Source organism: Balaenoptera borealis (assembly GCF_965194805.1).
Source record: "Balaenoptera borealis genome assembly, chromosome: 6".
Taxonomy (NCBI): Eukaryota; Metazoa; Chordata; class Mammalia; order Artiodactyla; family Balaenopteridae; genus Balaenoptera; species Balaenoptera borealis.
In genome coordinates this window covers 3,078,046-3,104,104 of record NC_138863.1, presented here as the reverse complement: position 1 = coordinate 3,104,104, position 26,059 = coordinate 3,078,046, and the positions used below count along the sequence as shown (strand labels likewise).

At 38.2% G+C, this 26,059-nt stretch overlaps 1 protein-coding gene across 1 annotated transcript; it reads left to right on the top strand.

Moving 5' to 3' along the window:
* Positions 1–8,585: 8,585 nt before the first annotated feature.
* Positions 8,586–24,788, top strand: RBM44 (RNA binding motif protein 44). Its single transcript, XM_082396089.1, has 13 exons — positions 8,586–10,567; positions 10,852–10,910; positions 12,468–12,644; positions 13,283–13,466; positions 13,562–13,584; positions 13,716–13,800; positions 15,744–15,858; positions 16,434–16,562; positions 17,231–17,313; positions 17,417–17,490; positions 19,217–19,508; positions 24,196–24,341; positions 24,477–24,788. Exons 1-13 carry the CDS (start codon positions 8,918–8,920, stop codon positions 24,598–24,600), a joined length of 3,141 nt encoding a protein of 1,046 aa, XP_082252215.1. The 5' UTR covers positions 8,586–8,917; the 3' UTR covers positions 24,601–24,788.
* The last annotated feature ends 1,271 nt before the right edge of the window (positions 24,789–26,059 follow it).

Sequence of the window (26,059 nt, the reverse complement as noted above, 5' to 3'; positions counted from 1 at the left end):
CACAAGTTCACCCCTTGTCAACTTGGCACCCATACGCATCTCCTTAAACCATGCTTAATCTCCAAATAAAGACAATTACAAGATCATAATTTCACCTAATATGATACAGCTATCATGCATACAACTGAAAATGTGCTAATCCCTTGGCCCCAGAAGAGGAGGTAAAATTTTGAGTGATTTTACTCTTCTCCGTAAATGCTGTTATGTAAAGTTGACAATGCTTAAATACTGATAAGGTCAATACATTTTATGTTACATAATAAGGGAATAAGAGAGGAAAGGAAACAAAGGTATTTGCTTAATAGATGTATATATACATATATATATTCATAACAGAATAAGGAGGAGATACTCATTACAATTACAGTCCTCATTTCTGCAGCCGGTCACGTAGTTGTATCAGGTATTTATAACTGCGTTCTTCTACTACCTGTTTTGTATTCTTTTTACCTGGGGGATGACCCAAACCTTCATTCCTGAAGGGTCCGGGCCTTAGTGGTTCTGACTAGATTGGGTTGTTTTAGTTTTCCATTGACCATAATCACAAGGCATGGTAATACTAAGAGACTCCCTAAGGAATCTCCTGTATTCCACAGATATTCTTTCTTATCTCCATTGTGAAGTAGTCATCCAGTTTCCCCTTGGTAGTCAGGATTAGTCACCCTGGCCAACACTGTTACTCCCTTCTTTGCCTGTTGATTCAGAGGCGTGAGGAACCCAAAGTGTCCAGGTGGCAGTCTGAACTTCTAATTCAGTGGAGTCGTGTCTCCTGGTGGAAGCATTCCTCTTGAGGCCAGCAGAGCATAATGTTGTGGAAACAGGAGACAGAAATTTTGCTGGGGGTAATATTGAATGGTGCCACTCCCATTTCCAGCCCCTTTATTCCTGGATCTATGAATCCTGGGGCTATCAGAGGAACAGCACCGTATATTGGATGCTGATTTTGAGTATATGCTATCTTCTCGAGAACCTTGCCCCAGCCTACAAGGTATTGTCACCTAGCTGGCACTGAAACTGAGCCTTCAAAGGGCCATCCACTCTGCTGTCAAGCCAGTTGCTTCAGGATAGTGGGGGACATGGTAAGACCAGTGAATTCCTTGAGCACGGGCTCACTGCCCCACTTCTTTTTGCTGTGAAGTGAGTTCCTTCGTCAGAAGCGTTACCGTGTGGAATACCATGGCAGTGGATAAAGCATTCTCAAAGTCGACGGATAGTGGTTTTGGCAGAAGCATTGTATGCAGGGAAGGCACATCTGTATCCAGAGTAAGCATCGATTCCAGTAAGGACAAAACACTGTTCTCTTCCATGGTGAAAATAGTCCAGTGTAATTAACCTGCCAGCAGGTAGCTGGCTGATGACCCTGGGGAACGGTGCCGTACTGGGGACTCAGTACTGGTCTCTGCTGCTGGCAGTTTGCCAGACTGGCCTCGGCGAGTGGAAGTCCCTGCTGCAGAGTGCATGCAGAATCTCCGTCCGGGCCACCACGGTGCTGCTGCTCATGAGCCCACTGGGTGTTGACATGGTAGCTGGGGAAAGAGACGGACTGGCATCGACAAACTCGATCATCCTATCCATTTGATTATTAAAATCCTCCTCTGTTGAGGACACTCTCTGGTGAACATTCACATGGGACACAAATATTTTCACGTCTTTTGCCCATTCAGAGAGGTCTAGCTACATACCCAAATTTCTTTGTCACCAGTTTTCCAGTTATGTTCTTTCCAGGTTCCCGACCATCCAGCCAAACCACTGGCCACGGCCCATGAATTGGTATATAATTTCATGTCTGGCCATTTCTTCTTCCAAGCAAAGTGAACAATCAGGTGCACTGCCCAAAGTTCTGCCCACTGGAGAATTTCTCTTCACCGGTGTCCTTCAGGGATGTCCTTGAGGGGTGGGGGCTGGTAATGCTGCAACTGCTCACTTTTAGGTAATGCCTGCATATCACACAGAACCATCTGTAAACCAAGCCCAAGTCGTCTCCTCTGTCAGCTGATCATAGGGAACTCCCCATGAGTCCATAGGTGCAGCCTGGGAGAGAGAAGGCAGTGTAGCAGGAGTGGGGGCCATGGGCATTTGGGTCACTTCTTCATGTAACTTATTTGTGCCTTTAGGGCTGCTAAGGCCTGATCACATATGTATACGTACCAGATCCACTTGATGATAGAAAGTTGCTGTGCACACTGGGTGAGTCAGGTAACACACAGTTCATAACAGGCAGCTCAGGTTGCATGATAACTCAGTGGCCCTGGGTCATGTGTTCAGTCTCCACCAAGGCCCAGTAGCAGGCCAAGAGCTGTTTCTCAAAAGGAGAGGAGTTATCTTTGGATAATCTTTGCAGTCCCTCCAGGGATGTGGCATTGCTTTTAATTTACTATTTTCCTAGGTACAGGCAATTCTAATGGTTCCACTTGCCCTTTCCCACCATAATAGCCCTCACTCAACAGGTCAGAAAACCACTGCAGGGATTCTGCCAGCTGCTCAGTATGTCTTTCCCAATTATGCGTTCTGGAACTGGGAAAATAGCCATAATATGGGTTCAGGGACCCACTGGACGCACTGTGAGATGAACCTGAGCTAAAATTCCATTGATCACCTGACCTCCATAAGCCCCTACTCTGACTGGAAGGCCACAGTGATGTTTTGAGTCTCCTAAAATCAGTGTCAGTTCAGAGCCAGTGTTCCTGAAAGGTGTGGTTATTTTCTTTTCTTTTTTTTTTTTTTTTTAAGTAAAACAAAAATTTATTTCTTGGATAGGGAAAGGTTTTAGAGATAAGTAGTTTAATGCTGATATGGTAAGTCTGTTCCACAAATTCCTTAGAGATCCAGCACTTTCTGTGTGATTGCTCATTCATATGTAGCTCCATTACCAAGGTTACCTGCTGGCTCAAGATAGCTGCTCCAGGTCCAGCCATCATGTCCATATTCATTTTCCATCACACAGTACTCTTGAATTTCTCCAGCAGGCCAAGACTTTATCTATCTTGAGGCATTTTCACATCTCTCTTCTGCCTAAAATGTTAAGCTACTAGTGTTTGGAGGGTCTCCCGCAGACGTGGAGGGTGGTTGTGGCTCACCATGGGGACGAGGACACCGGCAGCAGAAGCTGTGGGAAACACTCTCTGGCGTGAGCCCTCCCGGAGTCCCCTGATTATTTTCTTTTCCCCAATGTACAATTACCCCAGTAAAAGGCTTTAGGGACCATTTAGGGAAGAGTATTTTTAGTAGTGTATTTGGGGTTCTTCCTGAAGAAGACCCAGCCTCCCCTTCATTCAAGGGCTTCTAGGTCTGTACACTGACACAAGTCTGGGAATTGATTGAGGGACCGTCACTCTGTTTTTATGACCAGGTTAGAGTTTTGTTCACTTGACCTAGAACTTTTTTGTTTATACAGATGAATTAAGAATTTAGTAGGCTTGATAGGAATTGTTATAGGATGAAACTTTGATGGCCTTTTCAATTTTTTCTATTGTTGATTCTGTTTAGCTTTTTCTGTAAGTTTTTTTTTTTTTTAATAAATTTATTTATTTATTTATTTTTGGCTGCGTTGGGTGTTTGTTGCTGTGTGCGGGCTTTCTCTAGCTGTGGCAAGCGGGGGCTACTCTTTCATTGCGGTGCGCTGGCTTCTCATTGCGGTGGCTTCTCTTGTTGCAGAGCACAGGCTGTAGGCGCACGGGCTCAGTAGTTGTGGCTCACGGGCTCTAGAGCGCAGTCTCGGTAGTTGTGGTGCATGGGATTAGTCGTTCTGTGGCATGTGGGATCCTCCCGGACCAGGGCTCAAACCCGTATCCCCTGCATTGGCAGGCGGGTTCTTAACCACTGCACCACCAGGGAAGCACTCTGTAAGTTTTTTTTAAAAACTATTTTCTTAGAAAATTGGCTATTTTGGTTAAATTTGCAAATTATCCATCAAAGGTGTATATAGCAATTTCAATTTTTAAAAGTACATTTTTATGTTTTGTTAAAATGCTTCTTTTCTCATTGCTGGCTTTTGTTTCAGTACTGTCAGTGAGATTTGTCTGATATTATCTACTTTAATTCATTTTTTCAAAGAATAGCTCTTGGTATTAGTTATCATTTTTACTGTTATTAAATTGGTCACTTTTTCTTTTGTCTTAACTAATTCTATCCTCAACTTTTTGAAATAAAGACTTTAGTTCTTTTCTAGATTCTTGACTGCTTATTAAATCATTTATTTTAGTTTTATTGAATAATAAGAATCTAAAGCTGTGACTTCTTTTGGCTATAACTTTGGGCAGGTCCCATGTATTTTGGAAGTCCCGTGTTCTCATTGTCATTAATTTTTTTCACACTGTTAATATTAAGTGTCTAAATCAGGTTTCAGAGCTAGACATACTGTCTCCAAGGAGTGAGTTCTTCTGCTTTGTAATGTCTTCTCATTGTAGAACAGGGAGAGTAAACTTGGGGATTTGTTCAGGATCATCGATTGAAATAGTTCATTGAGAATTAGAACAAAATTAGTTTTTTTTTTTTTTCCCAAACTCATCAGGAACCTTTGTAATACCTGGTCACCAGAATCCCTTGACAAGTACTTCAGCTTTTTAGGCGTGTAGACAGTGATGATAACTAGAGGCCAGAAGGCTCAAAATGATTTTGTGGGTTGGCTGGACATTTCTTCTGCTGGTCTTCTCTGGGGTCACTCATGTGTCCATTAGGGTGCCTTGGTTTTCTGACAGGTGACCAGCTTGGGCTTCCTCATGTAGCAGCTGGGTTCAAAGAACCATTGTCATTAACTTTTTAAAAACAGATATATTGAAATATATCTCACTCGTTTCAAATGTACAAGTCAGTGATTTTAGTCACTTTATCAAGTGGTGCAACCGTCACACCATAAGTCAGTTTCAGAACGTTTTAATTCCTCTGATAAAATCCCTTATGCCCATTTGCAGTTAACCCTTCCTGTGCTCGCTTCAGCGGCACATATGTTAAAATTGAAATGATACCATTAACCCCTCTTCCCATCCCCTGTCCCACAAAGCCACTAATCTACTTTCTGTCTCTATAAATTTGTTTTTTCTGTACATTTCATTTAAATGGAATCATACAATATGTGATCTCTTGTCTGCCTTCTTTCATTCAGCATAATGTTTTTGAGATTAATTCACCAGTTTACATATATCAGTAGTTCCTTTTTGTTGCTGAAAGATTTCATTGTAGGGACTTATCATGTCATTGGTTTTTAGTAAGTCTACAATTTGTTTTGGAAACATTTTTGTTTTGGGTTTGACATAAATAGGGTCACATTGTAGCCTTTAATACTCTGTTTTTTGGATTAAGACTTTTTGGGTAGCCTAACACGGTTTTTTTTTTTGTTTTTTTGGGGTTTTTTTGTTTGTTTTTTTTAAAGAGCTCCTGACTTCTTTCTTTCTTTCCTTCTTTCTTTTTTTTCTGTGTTGGGTCTTTGTTTCTATGCGAGGGCTTTCTCTAGTTATGGCAAGTGGGGGCCACTCTTCATCGCGGTGCGCGGGCCTTTCACTGTCACCGCCTCTCTTGTTGCGGGGCACAGGCTCCAGACGTGCAGGCTCAGTAGTTGCGGCTCACAGGCCTAGTTGCTCTGTGGCATGTGGGATCTTCCCAGACCAGGGCTCGAACCCGTGTCCCCTGCATTGGCAGGCAGATTCTCAACCACTGAGCCACCAGGGAAGCCCCGTAACACGGTTTTTAAATGTTCCTTGGAAATTTTAGAAGAATATGTCTTGTCTGTTTAAATAATACAGTCTTTTATGTAGCTGTCTGTTCATGCCTTTAAAAAAAGTTACTCAGGGCTTCCCTGGTGGCGCAGTGGTTAAGAATCTGCCTGCCACTGCAGGGGACACGGGTTTGAGCCCTGGTCCGGGAAGATCCCACATGCCGCAGAGCAACTAAGCCCGTGCGCCACAACTACTGAGCACGTGCGCCACAACTACTGAAGTCCACGCTCCTGGAGCCTATGCTCCGCAACAAGAGAAGCCACCACAATGAGAAACCCGCGCGCTGCAACAAAGAGTAGCCCCCGCTTGCCGCAGCTAGAGAAAGCCCGCGCGCTGCAACGAAAACCCAACACAGCCAAAGATAAATAAATAAAATAAATTAAAAAAAAAAAAGTTATTCAAGTGTCTTACACGTTTTGTTTATTAGGCCTTTGATATTAGAATCTTTGACTATAATTACTACTTTGTCAGATTCTTGTTTTTCTAATAGTTTTTAAAATATAATGCTGAGTATAATAACAGTTCAATATTTATACTTCTTCTAGGATATACGTCCTTGAGTGATGCAGGCCACTGCAGTGGTTGAGACAGCTTCTGGTAAAGGCTACCACAGTAATGGGAACATCCAGAAAGGTGAGCAGCTAGTCCATTTGGCTTTATTCTGGGTGGAAGGTGGTATTAAATGTAATTAGACTTGATAGTTCCCTCTCCAGTGTTGCTACATCTTAAGCCTTCCTACCAGTAAGGTAAGATTCAGCATGTTTTTATCTTGACAGATGACTCAGGTGATTTTTGGTAAATACGGGCAGCCTACATAGGATCTCTCAGGTAAATGGAAGATTTAGGAGAGAGAAGGTGAGCCAGAAGAGAGGGTTTTTGTCCAGGCAGGCTTTCAGGAACTACTGACAGGTACAGTTGCCTTCAGGGTAATAAGTAGAAAGTGGGCAGGTTGACCTCTGCTACCGAAGTTGTGTATGTTTTTTCTTCACATGGATCTAAAATTTCTCTTTCTGTCATAATGGTAGAAGAGAGAATAATCAACAAGGGCATAAAAAGCAAGCTGACTAACCTTTATATGCTTATGAATACATGTAGTTGTAACTATTAAGAGGACTTTAGAATGTGATAAAAATGCTATTTCAAGTCAGACGGGAAACAGTGGATTTTTCAGCAAATGGTATTAGGACAACTGACCATCCTTTTTGGAAAAAAATTAAGTTAGATTCCTACCTCATGCTAGAGAGAAGCATTAATTCTACATAGTGTGAAAGGGCTAAGTGTTACACACATACACCCACACAAAGAATTGGAAAATTATAGAAGAATACTTTTACAATCATGTGGTAGGGAAGGCCAGAGAGACAAACCCAGAAGTCAGAGAAGAAAAGACTGATTCATTTAACTAAATAATCTTAAAGCCCATGGCATGACAAAATATTTTAAAAAGTTAAAAGATAGCCAATAAGCTGGGGGAAAGTCACTTATATTATAAATGTGAAAAACAAACACCTAGTATCCAGAATATATCATGAACTCCTCTACAAATCTCTAAGAAAAACACAATCAGCACATGAGTTTATAATTGTATCTGACCCTACTCTCCTTAGCTCCAACCCCATATTTATAACAGCTTATTAGACATTCACATCTGGGTGTTTTATCTCTAACCTTAAACTCCACTTGCCTGGAACTGAATTCATTATCTTCTCCCTCCACCTCCCTCCCCAGCCCCTTGCTTTACCTCTTCATCTTCTAAATCTCCTCTTCATGAAGTCCCTATCTCTTTAGCACCAGATATTCCCATTCATCTGTAATACCAAGCTGTAACCCTTAGCATTATCCTAGAAAGATATTTAAGCAGGTGGTAGCTAATTGATGAATCATGAAATCAGCTTAGCTGATTGTAATCAGCTTTTTTTTTTAATAAAATGAAATAGACTAGAAAATAGCAGAATACTTTGGACATAATTGGAGTAATTACTGTTTTGTAAAATTTTTGTTTCACTTATACAGACACATATATGCTAGATCTTGATATAAAACGTGTTTCTGATTGTGTTCTTAAGGAAAAAAGATATGTATTTGAAAGCCACTAATCTCTCTCTCCCTTATCTACCATTTCTAATTGACCACCAAGTCTTGTCAGTTGTGGAACTTTTTTACCAGTCTCTTCTTTTCCAGTCCCATTTCTGTACTCTTGGTCTGTCTCCCTTCAGTCTCCCCCTTCAAGCCTTCATTCTTACTGTTGCTAGAGGTGTCTAAACTCAGTTGCATTCACATGACTACCCTTTTAAGAAGCTTTCAGTGGTCCTCCGCCTTAGGATAAGAACCAGACTCCTTAACACATCATAAAAGGCCTCTTTCTGTTCACAGCTCCTTTCACTCCCTTAGAGCTATTTCACTCGAGACAAGCTGGCTTATAATTTCTTGAAAATGCCATGTTTTTTCACCCAGCTAATTTTGTAGTGCTGTTTAATTTGCCTAAAATAACTATTTTGTTTCAAAACACTTTTTAAATGTACAGTTTTCTCTGACGTCTACTTCTCCTTTCTTAAGCATTTACCTGCTAATCAGCAGCATGGTACAGCACCCATGTCTTCTTCGTTTTATTTCTGCAGTGCCTAAGGTTGATATTAGGACACTAGGAGGCACCCAAAGATTACAAAGGGAATGACTGCCTTCTAAATAGTAAATGCTTTGCCACTGAAAGAGTTCAAGAAGAATCTTAGCTTCTGTCTTAGTCAGCTGGGGCTACTATAGCACAATACCATGGAGGTGGCTTAAAGAACAGATATTTGTTTTTTCGACAGTCCTGGAAGCTGCAAGTCCAAATGGGGGTGCCAGCATGGTCAGGTCTTGTAAGGGCTCTCTTCCTGGCTTGTAGATGGCCGCCGCCTTGCAGTGTCCTCACGTGGTGGAGAGAAACAGAGAGCAAGCTCTCTGGTGTCTCTTCTCTCATAAGTGCACTGATCCCATTTTGAGGGTGCCACCCTCATGACCTCATCTAGCCTTAATTACCTCCCAGAGGCCCCGTCTCCACATGGGGAGTTAGGGTTTCAACCCATATGAATTTTGAGGGGGGCACAGTTCAGTCCATAGCAGCAACTATTTAGGGATATTTGTTATGGATAATGTAAAAAGTATATTCCTACATTGGGAAGAGCTTAGGCCAGATTACATCTGAGGTCTTGGGTTTAAATTCTGTAATGTTTCTGCTAACGTTTTATCCTTTTTTTTTTAAATCAGATGAGCCTTCTAATCGTAAGAAAGAAGATTTGTTATCTCCTAATGGTTGTAAAGAAGCCAAATTGACTTTTCTTGATAATGACTGGGATTCCTTGGCATTAGAAAAAAGAGCTAATGACAAAGAAATCAGCAGTATTGACAAAATAGAGTTATCGGAGCCATCTTTTACTGTGAGTCCAAATACTAAGATAGAGAGTACTCACTCTCAGTCAAGTGAGTTTGAAGGTAGTATTGACAACGCTTTCCTGAATGAAACCTACTGTATACACCATTCAGAGTCAAAACTGAAGAATGAAAGTCTTATTCATTTAAATTCAGAATTAGATTATGAAATGCAGAAAAGAAAGGAGGTGTTTTTTGGTATTTTGAATCATCGAGGTAATAAGACTGTTGGCTCGGAAAGAATCTACAAGATTTCAGATGATGATTATAAAGAAACTCCTGAAGATGTGCAAAAGCGTGATCTAGATGATGACTCACAGCAGGAATATCACAGTGCGGAAGAACAAGAATATATAAATAACCATTTACCTTTTGACCAAACGAAGACATTAAACATATCTAATCTGGAAGTTTTGGGACTGAGAAGTTCAGGTTATGGAGTTAATTGTGCTAGCAATCTAGAAGATAATCATGTTAAATTAAAAAGTAATTCTAGCACCTCTTTAGATTCAGCTGATGTTTATGGACAAGAAGGTTCACCTCATGTCTCCAAATTTCAGAATTCTGTTATGTTAAGAGAATATCATGAACCAAAACATGGAAAGTGTATGGAACAAGACACTAGTTTAATGTACCACACAGTATTTGATGAAATTGTACTAAAGAGTAGTCCTCTTGAACACCAGGAATCTCAATCTAAGAGTGGTTTCTTGAACCCTCAAAAAGCATTAAAAACTAAAATTTGTACTGGCAAAGTGAAGTCTCAAATAACTAAAAGTAAAGATTTTTGTGGAAATTCAGTTGTTGAGAAAAAAATGTTACAGCACCTTGAAAATCCAAGCACATTACCACAAGACAAAGATTTAGAGACATTACTCCAGCCCTGTAAAGATTGTCAAACTTCCTGGACCTCTGTTTTTGATGATTCAGTAATTTCTGCCTGTGGGTATTCACGTTATAAAAGCCTACAAAACACCCCTAACCCAGCCTTAGATTTTTCTGTTACTCTACCAAGGTCTGCAATCAGAGATAACCAGGCAATAGAAGAAGGTAGCTCCCTAAAAGCTGCTAATGGCAATACCACAAATAAAGCATGCTTTCACCATATGGAAGGACCATGTCCCAAATCAGTGACAGATGTACCAAGTTGTACAGTCACAGTTAATCAAACAGTGGATGTTAGCACTGAATTTAGGGCTTGTTTCACAACAAGCAGGGCGACGAGTGCAAGATCTTCTGTAGTATCTACATCAAGCAACACTGAGATAACAATGATGAATAAAAAATGGCCTGGTGAGTGGCAAAGTGAGAAACGAAGTGTGGCATGTAACACAGATTGGGCATACAGTCAAGATAATGAAGATCCACAGATGGCTATGACAAAAGGATCTTTGGGGAAATCTCTCTCCGTTGACAATTTAAAACCTAAGGGAAATTTCCTGAATAAGGTAAAACCAATATGACTAATAATAAAAATTTATTTGACTTTATAAAGAGGCACTGTAGGCTAATGTAAATGTTTTGGTTCATTGAATTATATCAGGGGTTTCTGAGGCTTTTGTGAGAAAATGCTGGATGAAGGAAAAAGGTGAATAGATTGCTACCAACTCTGTTCTTCTCTGTTGGCAGCTATTGCCACAAAGTCAGAAGTTGGATTTTACATCTTACCAGATACAACATGTATTATTGTTTTGTCGTATATGTCTAATTTGATTTTAAATCATGTTTTCAGGATTCCCTGGAATTAAGGAAAACATTTGATTTCACAGACTTAAAGAAACATTCTGAAAGGTAAGTCAGACATACAAGCTTGCAGATACGTATGAGGAAATAATCAAAATAGTAATTTGCTTTTCGTGTAGGTACTTAACCATATAGAATAATAGCCAGGAGTGACTTGAAGAGATCATCTGCTTCAGCCATTTGTGTAGGGTACGTAAACCATATTGAATAATAGCCAGGAGGGACTTAAAGAGATCGTCTGCTTCAGCCATTTGCCTTGAAAGAAATAAATATTAGAACAATGTAGAATGTTAAAGCTTTCCACCTACTGAGATTTCAGTCTGAATAATTCCTTCAGAAAAACTCATGGCATCTTATCTTTATTTATCCAACCCAAACCCACACTGTGATTTAATTACTTTCATTTTTTTTCATTTGATCCCCTGTAGTCCAAAACAAAATAGCACATTTGGAAAACATCATATATTTGAAGAAGTAAATACTTTTACTGGGATATTTTAATCTTGATTTTAACTCGTTGTATAATTTACTTTGCAGCCATGGAGAACCAGGTGGTGGGGGAGAGGAAAGGGAGAAGTCTCTGAGAAGTCAAATTGGTTTTCATGCTCTGAAATCATCTCCTTTTTCCTTCATTCATCCTTTATTCTTCTAATGAGTTTGATCTGGTATCCAGTCCTATAAAATTAAATAGAAGAGTTGGTTTCCAGAGGCAGATGTATCGAGAATAGTTAGAAGTGGCAGGTATTAGCAAGGGAAGAACTATTAACATTCAAAGAAGTAGTGATTTTGGAGCTTTTTGTTATAACAGCAAAATATTTGCTTATAATAACATAAGCATTATTATTATTATTAAGAAAAATGTAAATTATATTTTCTGTTTAAAAGATAACATTTAAAAACAGTTTTCCTCCAGAATGTTTATAACTTTTAAAAATGCTGGCCAGTGCTTGATTTGGGTTGAAAAATCTGTTGATTCTGGATAAATTAGTACTTTACTTTAGAATTCTTTTCTTGGTAAAATAAAGTATGAATTTGAGACTTATTTACTCTCTTGAATTCTAAAAAGAGTATATTTTTTTTTTTTATAAATTTATTTATTTTTGGCTGCGTTGGGTCTTCGTTGCTGCACATGGGCTTTCTCTAGTTGCGGCGAGCAGGGGCTACTCTTCGTTGTGGTGCGTGGGCTTCTCATTGTGGTGGCTTCTCGTTGCAGAACACGGGTTCTAGGCACGCGGGCTTCAGTAGTTGCAGCACGCAGGCTCAGTAGTTGTGGTTCGTGGGCTCTAGAATGCAGGCTCAGTAGTTGTGGCGCACGGGCTTAGTTGCTCCGTGGCGTGCGGGATCTTCCCGGACCAGGGCTGGAACCCGTGTCCCCTGCATTGGCAGGCGGATTCTTAACCACTGTTCCACCAGGGAACTCCTACAAAGAATATATTTAGCATTGACTCTTGACATCCTTGTTTTCTGCAGCCTTTCCATCTTTAGTAGAAATTGATTTAAACTTGACAGAGAAATGTAAGAAATTTTAAATCTGTTTCTGGAGGTATGTCATTAACACAGAAAAATGTTTGGAATCTTACCTAATCCAATTTTTTTATTTCAAAGGGAACCTCAACTTTCTAAAGAGATGGAGAAGAATTTGCCATCAAAGTGCTGTCAGCAAATAATGCAGAGAGCCATCAAAGCAGAGTTGCACCTTTTAAATGTTCACTATCAAATGTGTCATCACCATTGCAGTGATATTTACAAACTTGTAATGGAAAATAGAGAAGGATTAAATAGGTGATTGTTAGGGTTTTGTTTGTTTATTATCTGCTTTTTTATTGAGGTACAGTTGATTTACAGTGTTATATGTTTCAGGTGTACATCATAGTGATTCACAATTTTTAAAGGTTATTCTCTATTTATAGTTATAGGTGATTGTTAATTTTAAATCTGTATCTTCCTAGAAATTTATCACTAACTTTAAGTTTATTCTAGAAAATTTCTTTAGTTTTCATTTTTAAAGGGCAGAAGAGGGGTGGATTATAACTGGGTTTGTTAACTGGCCTAGGGGTAACAGACTTTAAAAAGTAGTACATTTTAATTTCATGGAGAGGCAACAGTGCATGTTGGCGTGATGAATCCAGTAAAAAGACAGATTCAGGGTTTCTTTATAAAGTCCAAGTTTGGATGAAGTCAGTTGGAGGGTTTTTGTGACGTTCGACCACATTCTGTCTGGCTTGTATGTATACCGAGGATTGCTTATCTTGCCCCTGGAAAAACACATCTTCTGTGATTCATTGTCTTTTACTAAACATTTAAAAGAAAAAATTTCAGGGATCTAGTAGAGTTAGAATTAAGTGTATAATTTGACATTAGTTTTAAATGGGTGGCTTGGGCCTAAATAATTTAGTTTTGTGAACTTAACTTTTGAACAGGAATTTATCAAGTAATTCTACTAAGAAGGAATTAGGATCAGCTCTACTGTCAGTTTTAGAAGACTTGAAAGTTAGATATGTGAATTTGAAAGAAAAGATAAACAAGGGTATACCACTGGAAGAGCTGCCTCCACTGTCGGTAGAATCAAAATTATTATCTACCTTCTCTGCTTTTGCTTCCAGGGTATGTATTTATGTTTTAGGAATAAATTTTTTACTTCATTTAGACAGAAAACATTTTAAGCTAAAAGCTTTTTCTTCCCTTCTCTTTCTTTCCAGCTAATGAAAGAAGAATCACATACGTAAGTTATGTTTTTATCTAATTTAGAATTCATTAGATCTTAAACATTGCTAATTCAGCTAACTTTGTTTTGTGTTTTGGTCCTTATTCAGAACATTGATAAATGCTTTAATGAAATGTTTATCTGTTTAGCTTTTCAGGAGCAGATTCTGAACTAGATAATCAAAGTACCCGTGATGTTGATGGTTCTTCGAGCCTGAAAAAGACACTCTCTCAAGTGAGATTTTTTTAGAGTAGTTCAACAAGTGTAAATCTTTAATCTTATGGCTTGCACAAAGTAAACTATAATTTTTAGAAGCTCTCACATCCTTCTTTTCACTCAGCTGGCTTATTTTGTGTACTACCATTTGAGGGATATAACTGATTAGAAGGAGCATAATGTCCTGATCAAACGGATGTCAGTAGTATATGTTGGGTAAGAAAGCCTGCGCACAGCAACGAAGACCCAACGCAGCCAAAAATAATTAATTAATTAGTTAAAATAATAATATCCCATTTATTTTTTTCCCCCATTTATTTTAGACAGGGCGAAGTTTTCACTCCTCCTTTGCTGAAATGATGAAAATAATTTTTAAGTGCCTTTCATAGGTTTTCTTAATCTCTCTTGTTCCCCCAGGGAAATGTTTGTCAGATGACAGTCTGTGTAAGAGCACTCTGCAAACTGTGAAGTGATAGAGAAACATGAGTTATATTCCATTGTCAATGGAGTAGGAAAACTGAAGGTTGTTTCTTTTTTTTTTTTTTTAATTTTTATTTATGGCTGCGTTGGGTCTTATTGCTGTGTGCGGGCTTTCTCTAGTTGTGGCAAGCGGGGGCTACTCTTCATTGCAGTGTGCGGGCTTCTCATTGCGGTGGCTTCTCGTTGCGGAGCACGGGCTCTAGGCACATGGGCTTCAGTAGTTGTGGCTCACAGGCTCTAGAGCGCAGGCTCGGTAGTTGTGGCTCACAGGCTTAGTTGCTCCGCGGCATGTGGGATCTTCCCGGACCAGGGCTCGAACCCATGTCCCCTGCATTGGTAGGCGGATTCTTAACCACTGCGCCACCACCAGGGAAGTCCCCTGAAGTTTGTTTCTGCTTTCTGACTTTAGTCTTAACCCTGAGGTTATATTATTATTTGGGTAGTCTTAAACAATAAGATGCATCCCAAAGCCAAAAGTGAAATAAATATTTGATTGATTTATATTCCTTTCTATTAAGATAAATGATTAAAAGTAAATTACTTTAGCAAATCATTTATTCCATTGTTCTAATCTTTAAGAAAAGAAAATCTCAGTTATCCACAAAGAATTAACAGGTCTAAAACCAGATTTTTATATCTTCAAATTTCTTACATAGTTTGCTTAAACAGCTTGTCCATTTAATGATATATAATGTTCTGGAGGGGTTTTGTTTTTTACTTTTTTTATTTTTTTCATCATTGTAAAGGTAGCAATGGTGTAACCTGCTTATTTGGGCAGAACAATAAATCTTTTTAAAAGTACAAGATGCAGATATAACATTTTTATAATCTTAATTTTGGCTCTAAAACAATATCTACTTTGTTAGGATTACATTTTAATACCCACCCTACTAAATTAAGTTACGCATGAAAGCCAGCATCGTATAGTGTAGTGTTTCTAAATTTCAGCTATTTATGTACCACCTTCACAATTTTTCATAGCCAGGTATTACCTATAATGTTATTTGCTTTGTATTTTTTAAATGATTCTCCTCTTTTAAAAAATTAATCTGTGAAGAGTAACTTATTATTATGTATGAGAAAGAAGTATCACTCCCCATAAATGAAAGGTACATATAACCACACGTTAAATATATAACTGTTGATGTTAATGTGAAAAATACTTACATGTGCAGCTCCAAAAATCATCTCAGGTACTTCTAGTGTGTGGATGCCACACTTTGCTAAATAATGGTGGTGTTAGCATACAGTCACTATACATAGACTAGTTTCAAATCATAATTCTCATTGTGTGACAGACATAAAGCAACAGGTTACCTAGATTCAGTTTGCTCACCCATAAACTGGGTCAATAATGATTTTGTCTCATAGCCTTTGTTGTTGTGAGGGTAAATAATGCCAGTGAAGCATGCTTGTCACATAGAGTGCAATAACTGTTACTCCTTATTTATTATTGTTGTTTTTATTATTTTAATCCTCAGGTGTCTCTGTTACCTGACAATAGTCATCCTAAACAAGATACATCACCCAAGGAGGATGGTTTAAAAAATGGTGACGTAGATATAGACTTTAGTCAACTAAAACTTGATGATAAAGGTCAGTATAAAAATGTTTGTCTTGTGTCATTGCCAGAAAGCAGATAATAAGATTTAAAATATCCCTCGTGCCCATCTGTTAAGTTAAATATTTTTAATTGAATGGCATCATTCAGATTATGAATGTGAAGTATGTTCTTATTGTATCTATTTGATATCTTTAAGGTTACTTAATATATCTGATAATGCCAAATAATAATACAGACTTTTGTTCTTCTGGTTCATGTTTTCCATTTTGAAAATTCTTTTTTCTGTCCAATTTGTATCTCTGTAAATTGTATGGGTTTTTTGGTTTTTTCTTTAGTTTTGTCCTCAATGAGAAGAGAAAGCTCCTTTTTTAGTGAAATAAAGACTTGCAGCACGGCTTAACCCGTTTTTAAAGATGTTCACTGTTATTCTGTCTATAAAGATAAATCTCTTCTTCAATAAAGGATAATTAAAAATCAGAAAAGTAAGGCTTTTAATAAGCTAGGAATCAGTGTTAATTAAAGTAAAACTGGGAAGCAGATCACTCAGATAATTTCTCACGGTTAAACATTGTATATAGTTCCTTGCTAAGTGTGTTCAATTTCTCAGACTCCAAAAATCACCGAGAAGTAAGTGAAGACTGGTTTGATGCTAAAGAGAACCTGACAGGAGCTGACTTCTCAGGAATACAAGAAAATCAAATAGTACAAGACAAAGGGGATCCGAAGTTTACACTAGGTTGGTTCTTAACAATTTACCAAGAAATCCTAACCTAGCTCATTTATAAAATAGCGCTTGTCTTCTTCTGTATTATTTTGGAGGATTGCACTGTTTTAATATTTTATTCCTGTTTGTATTTCTTTATAAATATGAAAAATGAGAAAATTGGCCATTTGGATGTCATTTTTTTTAAGAGTAAATCAGTTTAAAATGTTCATTTCTCTTTCAGAAAACTGTCTGCTAAAAGCTTAAATCCAAGATTTAGTTAGTAGATAGAGGCCCACCATTCTCTCTCCGTACTCTAGTCCAACATCAGTATTCCTTCAGGTGTTCTTTTCCTCTAAACCCTCATCAGGCACTTTGCAGGTGTGGGGTACATAGTGAACAGAAAAAGCTTCTCAGTTTCCATCAGGCAGCCAGGACTAACTATTTATTGATCCATTTTTGAGCCACAAGAGACTAAATATCAATCAGTCCAACCTCTTTGTTTTTAACATATGATTAAAGCCCAGAAATCTTGAAACTATACTCCAAGCTCTTAATCTTCAGCCTAGTGCTGATATTTGCTAATAACTTTATAATAATCTCTTTGATAATAAAAAATAAAATACTTAACAATTTTCACATTTTCTCTTAAAAATATTGATAAAGTAATGATTATCTTCTGTTGTATGTTTATCTTCAAGCAGAAATGAAGAATGTTGAACCCTTACGAAGAGATAAAGGTTACTTGATACATGTTGGTGGTCTCTGCCCTTCAGTGTCTGAGGTATGCCAGGATTTATTTTTTGAGCTTCACTTTCAAATCTGTTAATTGTTCATATTTTGATTGTTTTTCTACCTTTCACAAACTTTTATTTATCTTCTTTTAGGCTGATTTAAGGTCTCATTTCCAGAAATACGAAATTTCTGACATTTCAATTTATGATTCTTCTCCTAATTACAGGTATGTTTCCCAGATTCAATGAATGTACATTTACTGGGTATGCCCTAGGTTCTAACAGAGGTCTGTTCTGTACTGAACGTGAACCACAGTGGTGATTAAGCCAAGCGCCATTCCCGCAGGCGTTTCCCAGCCTAGTAGAGGGATACACGTTGACAAATAGCTACAGTCATTAATTGGTGCTGTTCTTAATCAAATCTTTCTTTCATCATACTTTTTAACTTGTTACTAATGAGATATAGGAGAGTTATTGATTTTTCTGCAGTTATCTTGTTTCATACCATTTCATGGGGGCAGTCGAGTGCATTAGTTAAGAGAACGGGCTCTACAGCAGATGGCTTGGGTTCACGTCTCAGTTTCGTCAGTAACGTGATGAATACGTTTGGGCAAGTTACTTAACCTTTCTGTATCTGAGGCTCTATCTATAAAGTGAGGATAATAATAGTACCTACATAGCATTACTGTGGAACTATCATGAGATAAATAAGTAAACCAGTAGAAATAAAGGCTGGCATATAGTAGGTACTCAGAAAATTATATTTAATTTTATTATTTTTTTATTTTAATTACTTTTTAGTTGATGCTTTTTTATTTTTTAGGTAGATGGCTATATCATCTACATATAGTCATTTCCAGTATGTGTGTTGTTACTTCCTGTTTTGTGACATTATCAGAACATTCAAAAGTATCAAATAAGAATGGTGATAGCTTAATGGAAATGCCTTTACTATTTTATCACAAAAAATGATAGCTCTTTATTTCAGATATGAAAATCTTTATAAATTAAAAAAGGATCCTATTTGTAGTTGGGTTGAAATTTATTAAAAATAAGTGTTTAATTTTGTCTTAAATGGATTCACTTAAGACCATATGCTTTTCTTGGACCTGTTAATTAATATATTGTTAATATATTTCATTATATTAAAGTAGTGTTGTACTCCTAGGAGTATTACTTGATGTGAAAGATTCTTTTAGTGTCTTGTTGAATCCTTTGGAAAAAAGGAAACTTTATGGTTTTTTATTACTTTGAAATATTATACATTCTGTGTGGAAATTTAGGAAGTACAGTTAAATACAAAAGTGTAAGGAGGTTATAAAAATTTATCCATAGTCCCATCTTTTGAAGGCAACTGCTCTTCAGATTTGGTATATATCCTTCCATTGACACCATCTGGAGCTGGCACTTTCAGAAGGATGGCTCTTGCCCAGCTTTCTCAATTTTATGGCCAAAATTCTGGTTAGATTTTCCAACTCTGTTTGGACTGCATATTTTTTCACTACAAGGCCATAAGGACATTCTCTTCTGTGTTCTGCTAAATGTTTTTAAATTTTGCCTTTCACCTTTACGCCTTCGCTGTATCTGGAGGTTATGTTTGTGTATAGGGATTAATTTTAATTTTTTGGTATGGATAACCAGTTGTCCCGAGAACACTAATCTGTGCAACTGTGTCATATATCAGCTTTGCAAATGTTACATTACATTTTAATATAAAATTAACAGGTGATAATTCAGAAGAAATACTAACTACCTTTTATTTCCCATCTTTAATTTTTTGTATTTAGTTATCTTAATATTCTTCCTGATCCCAAGGTAAGTATAGTAACTTTTATTTTTAAGAGCAGTTATTCTTATAAAAGATATATGCTAGCCAGTAGTTACACAATGAAGTTTGAGGCCATTTAAAGTCATTAACAAAGAACCTTTTGGTTTTCTGCTTTTATATTTTAGATATGCATCTCTTGCTTTAAAAAAAAACAGTGATGCAAAGCTGGCTGTGAAAGAAATGAATGGTATAGAAATAAATGGGAAATCAGTAAATGTGCGGCTTGTCAAAACTCCTGGAGAATATACATCACCACTTTCGTCCAAAAATGGAAATAAAGTTAGTTTCAATAATTTGGAGAAAAACATCAGCAAAGAAATCAATTCAGCCTCCTCTATTTCTAGATTGCCTAGAACTAGGCCGAGGCAGCAGATGGGATCTGAGCAAGACAGTGAGTTTTTCCCTTTTGACCAAAAGGTTAGTTTTCTTGATCAAGCCCTTAAATGGTCTTCATATATACACTATACTGCAATAAGTAGCTTTGTCGGACGAATAACTCTAGGACAGCAGTCTTGAAGTGGGAATAAGGACATTAGTCTGAATTGTTTCTAACAGTGGATCCGCCCTAACCTGCTCTTATACAACCCCAGTCATCCCTGGAGGAAGCACAGATCTTTACAGGCGTAGCCGCAGAGAGACAACGTTTCTCTGTAACTAGGCTCTCTGCCAATGCTTTTCAGTCTTTGTATCTCTTTATTCTTGGATAGTGTTACTCTATAAGTAGCTACTTAACACTTTCATCATTCTTTTTTTCACAGCTAACCTCATCTCATAATTATTCAAACCATAAAATATAGTCATTTTATTATGCATGCTCTCATCTTTACCACATTGAGGTTTTAAACGCCACATGGAAGGTGATACGGTTGACTTATTCACTCTTGTCTCTCCACTGCTCAGCAAAATGCCTGGCATCCTATAGGCATTCCATAGATTTTTTTAAGTTTACATATAGTAAAATTCACCCTTTTTGCTGTCTGTGAGTTTAGACATATGCCACAGGCATGTAACCACCATCACAATCAAGGTATAGAACAGTTCCATCTTTCCACAGCGTTCTCTTGTGCTCTGTTCTTATAATTTTACCTTTTCCAGAATCTCCTGTGAGTAGAATATTATATAGCCTTATTAGTCTGGCTTCTTTCACTTAGCTTTATGCATTTTCTTACTGAGTTCTTGAGAGTTTTTTATATTCTGAATATAAATCATTTATCAGATAGGTATGTAATTTGCAAATACGTTTTCCCAGCCTGTACTTTGTCTTTTCATTCTTTTAATAGTGTCATTCTCAGAGCAGGAGTTTTAATTTTTAACCAATTGCAATTTGTTGATTTTTTGTTTTTTAACTTGTGGGGTTTTTTTTGTTTGTTTGTTGTGGTTTTTTTGGCTGTGTTGGGTCTTCGTTGCTGTGCACGGGCTTTCTCTAGTTGTGGCGAGTGGGGGCTACTCTTTGTTGCAGTGCATGGGCTTCCCGTTGCGGTGGCTTCTTGTTGTGGAGCACGGGCTCTAGGCGTGCGGGCTTCAGTAGTTGCAGCATGCCGGCTCAGTAGTTGGCGGCATGAGGACCCTAGAGTGCGTGGGCTTCAGTAGCTGCAGCGCATGGGCTTGGTCATTGCAGTGCACAGGCTTCAGTAGTCGTGGCTCGCGGGCTCTAGAGCACATGTTCAGTAGTTGTGGCACACGGGCTTAGTTGCTCTGCAGCATGTGGGATCTTCCTGGACCAGGGATCGAACCCGTGTCTCCTGCATTGGCAGGCGGATTCTTAACCACCACACCACCAGGGAAGTCCCTTAACTTGTGTTTTTAATGTTGTGTCTAAGAAATCTTTGCATAACCCATTGTCACAAAGATTTTGAGTCAATTTTATAATGTGTGGGATATGAATTGAGGTGGTTTTGGTTTTTTGGTTGTGTTTTTGTTTTGTGTATGGAATTGTTCCAGCATCATTGTTGAAAAGCCTATCCTGTCTCCACTGAATTATCTTTGTGCCTCTGTCAAAAATCAGTTGACCATATTTGTGTGGATCTATTTCTAGACTCTCTGTTCTCTTCTAGCTCTTAAACTTTCCACCAGTACTACACTGTCTTGATCATAATAGCTTTATAGTAAGTCTTGAAATAGTAAGTCCAACTTCATTCTTTTTCAAAATTTATTTTGGCTATTCTAGTCTCTTTGCCTTTCTGTATAAATTTCATAATTCTGCTTGTCACTATCTGTTAAAGAAGTCCTTGGATTTTTACTGGAATTAATTTGACTCTACAGATCAGAGAAAATTCCTTTTTAATAAATGGATGAAAGAATAAATATTTGTTGAATAAATGAATTTTGTTTTTTTCCTTAAGAATAAGATAAAGGGATCTCTTTTCCCTATGTCCTTTACCCCGTCCTTTCCTAATTCCTGGAGTTATCCCATTATTTTTCTGTACCATTAGTGCCATTTCTTTACTCACAGACCTTTCTCCACTCACAGTTATGCACAACTCTTCTTAATCCGAACAACATTTTCACTTGACTTCATTCTTTTGAAGTTACCGTCCTTATTTGTTCTGTGTTTTTCCTGCCAAACTTCGCAAACAAGTAGTTTATACCCAATGTCTGGGTTTCTTTGATTGTTTCTTCATCCTAATAATCTGACCCCAATCTCCAAAATTTTATTTACAGTGCTCTTTCTATAGTCACTAGTGATGTTTTTATTGGTCTTTCTCCCTATCTACCTTCTTTTTGACCACTTAGTCTATTTGGTGCCGGTCATTCCTTTCTTTCAACTCTTTTCCTTTCGTCTCAGTGACACTTCGTGTTTAGGATGGGTTTTTTGGTGCATAACCTCAATCCACAATAGGAAGGAAGGAAACAAACTGCAGTCAGGCTACAAGGGCGCTTGAGCTGGAGATTTGGGAGCTATGGCTCCTCCCTGCCTCTCTCAGGTAGTGCCCCTGGTTTCTTGCCTCTGCATCCCTGTAAGCTCCATCCTCCTGTTTCTCTCTGCACGCTGGCTTTCTCTGTCTGCTCATGACTTCTCTCTTCCTCCATTAGGCTTTATTTTGCTTAATTCTAACTCTACAGTACTTTTCAGTTCAAGCTCCTGTTATCATTTGACTAACTCATTTGCTCTGTGTTCCAATTCCACATTCTTTAGACAGGGAATCTGATCCAACCCATGATTTTGGTGTTCATGAGTTCAGGTAACACCACTCTTGGTCTTGTTAGCTGAGGAAGCAGGTCATGGAGTTGGTAGAGGGAAGGTTATGTGTCATAAATAAATAGGGCACCATGGGCTAGGGTAGGAGTATGTTGTCTTAGAGTGTGTGGACAGGGCAGCTCTTACTGCTGTCTTTGTTAAACTATACTCTTACTTTTCTAGCAGTTTCTTGTCACCTTTCTTCTCAGATTCTCAACATTTTTTCATTATATTCATTCATTTAGAAAATATTTATTGTCTATAATAAGAGGTAGTGATGATTAAGAACAACAGATTCATAACTTGGCTTTGATACCTACTCATGGGCTGGGCGAGTTACTGCCCTCTGTGTCTGAGCTTCCTTATTTTAAAATGGGGATAGGCACTTCCCTGGTGACGCAGTGGTTAAGAACCTGACTGCCAATGCAGGGGACACGGGTTCGAGCCTTGATCCAGGAGGATCCCACATGCCACGGAGCAACTAAGCCCGTGCGCCACAACTACTGAGCCTGCACTCTAGAGCCCGCGAGCCACAACCACTGAGCCTGCACTCTAGAGCCCGCGAGCCACAACTACTGAGCCCGAGTGCCACAACTACTGAAGCCCGCGCTCCTAGAGCCCGTGCTCTGCAACAAGAGAAGCCACCACAATGAGAAGCCCATGCTCCGCAACGAAGAGTAGCCCCCGCTCGCCACAACTAGAGAAAGCCCACATGCAGCAACGAAGACCCAATGCAGCCATAAATAAATAAAATAAATAAATAAATAAATAAATTTATTAAAAAAGAATAAAAAATAAAATGGGGATAAGTGTTCCTGCCTCACAAATGTTGTGAGCTTTAAATGAGTTTAATTCAGAAAATTCTTTGGAACAGTGCTTGTCATGGAGAATGTACTCCGTAAATAGTAGCTACTGTTATTTACTAGCAGTTTGGCTCTTTCTTGGGAAACCCATCCTCTCTGTGGTTTCAACTACTATTTAAACTATTGTATCCCAAAATTTATTTATTCAGTAAACAGTACACCAACTGTGTACACTATTGTAGGCACTGGGAAAGTAGCAATGAACAAAACAGACAAAAATCTGTGCTGTTACAGAGCTTAAATCTAATGAAGGAGATAAGGCAATAAGCAAATAAGTAAAATATGTAATATTCTGATGTGACAGATGTAATATTTTGTATATCTTACCCTGACTTTTCATCTAGGTTTGCAAGTAGCAGCTCCTCCTTTGTTGAACTTTTATGGGATGTACAGTGGTTTCATATAATTTATATCCTACTTTCATGGTTAATAGTAATTAATTGATCATTTTAATTTTGTCTCTTCAGTTGAATTATAAGATACATAAGTGATGGAGGTTCTTTTTTATAGCACTAGTTTCCCCACCCCGACTCCAGCATGTTCTGGGCATATAGTTTGTGTACATTAAACATTTAGTAAATAAGATATAGAATATACGATATAAATATGTACATATAATTACCTTGTAGGCCAGCCTTTCTGTCAGGTTGGGTAAGAGAATTCAGCCTTCATGCCCTAAGCCTAAGATACCCATTGTATATAGCAAATGACTCTCTCTCCTATGCATCTAGAATGGAATAGTTATGTCCTATCTTAGGGAAAATTGAGAAAATAGTTAACATCATTTTTTGTGTTCCGTGGATCAGATGAGAATCCTGTTTGAGAAAAGCTGATTTCGACATAGCCTGTATATTATACTTCATCATGTATTTGGCATTTTTTAAATAAATAGCCCTGAATACATCTCAAGTAAATTTACTTGGTAGAAAAAATAATCCCAAATCAAAGTAAATATCTTAGGAATTTTGATTTTACTATTTGCAATTTTTAAATTTAGAATAAGCTGGATTATCTCTATGTAATCGTTACTGACTTAAATAAAACTTTAAAAATGTTTATTTAGGGTATCAAGAAGAATTGTAGACAGATTGAATCCACTAAATTACTACCTGATGCACCTATTCAATTTGTACCTCCAAATACATTGAACCTGGGTAGCTTTACCAAGATCATGAAGAGACTGGCTGAACTACATCCGAAAGCTGGCAGGTAGTGACTACAATTACATTTTAAGTGGTTTTATAAGTTGTATGTAAACTACCGTTCCTTTCAGTACCTTAGCCATATCTAGAATGTGCTGCTTTGGAGAGGGCAGATGCTCATGCGTGTCTTCCTTTGGCACAGAGATCACATCATAGACGCTCTTCAGGAGGTTAGAATGCATCATAAAGGCTCTCTCAGTGGCCTGTCTGTTAATGCTATTGTGAGGATGACTTCCTCTGTTTTGGAAAACTCTGCTTCCGGTTAGGTATGAAAGAAGCAATAAGAGGTAAGTCAGTCATACCTTTCGTATTTAAATAGTAAACATTTTAAGCTATGGATTCCATTTTCTTTTCAAATAAAAATAATATATTGAAAATAATAAAATAACATAAAAGCTAAAAACAAGCATACTGTATTTGTAAACTATTAATGCAAAACTATTTGGGGTAATGTTAAATGACCCCAAAATTATTTGGCTTACACAACATTTATCATCTCAGAGTTCGCAGGTCAGGATTCAGGAATGGCGTAGCTGGGTGGTTTTAGCTTAGCGATTCTCATGCTGTTTCAGTCAAGATGTTGGCCTGGGCTGTGGTCATCAGGAGGCTTGATTGGGACTGGAAGACCTGTTTGTAAGATGGCTCATTCCCATGGCTGTTGGCAGGAGGCCTCTGTCTCTCACCACAGGGGCCTTGCCATAGGGCTGCTTGAGTGTCTTTACAACATGACACCTGGCTTCTTCAGAGCAAGAGCCATCAGAGAGAGAGAGAGAGCAAGATGGAAGCTGCAGTATCTTCTGTGACCTAACTTCAGGAGTCACACTCTGTTGTTTCTGCCACATTCCATCAGATGCAAGTCACTACGTGCAGTCCATGCTTTTGAAGAAAGGTGTATCAAAGAATTTGTGTATGTATTTTTAAATTACCACACACAAACATAGAATCCCTGTTTATAAAATAATGGTTGGGGATTTGTTTCCAGTTATAGTTGTCCAGGTGAGTAAAGCCAACTTTCCATGGAGAACAGTTAGAAAAGCTGAATAACTATAAAGACATCTGCTTGAAGGCACTGGAGAACTGTCAAGATACTATAAATTATTTGGCCAGTGTAAGAGAAGATTAGTCTCAGGGAAATATGCCCATTGTTTGGGACCACTTTCCCCCAGTACTGTTTGCAGGTGGGACAGCTAGGAGTTTAAGGGACCCTTCTGATAACACTGAAGCCAGGGGGGTGGGGCCTCAGCAGTAGAGCTGGGACACCGGTGGGTTACTCTCCTCCAGGAGTGATTGAACCAGAAGTAGGTCGTTCCTCTGAGGAACTGTAACTCAGCTCCAGAACCTAAGTTAGACTGAGATGATCTGGGGTTACCAGTTCTGCCAGATGCGCCTAGAAGGAACGAAGGTAGGACTCCTCTGGAACAAGGTAAGATTATCATTTTAGGCCTCAAATTGTTTCTACCAGAATTGTTGCACATACTGATAATTTTGTAAATAAGAGTACACAATCAAAAATAACTAATCATAAATGAAATGAGACCACATGAATGAAAACTAGCATGAACACCAGGTAATAGAAATTACCCACAGGGACTCCAGCTAATTGAGTTATCAGACAAACTTTTTTATTTTTAATAAATTTATTTATTTTATTTAGTTAGTTTTGGCCGTGTTGGGTCTTCGTTGCTGTGCGTGGGCTTTCTTTTGTTGTGGTGCGCGGGCTTCTCA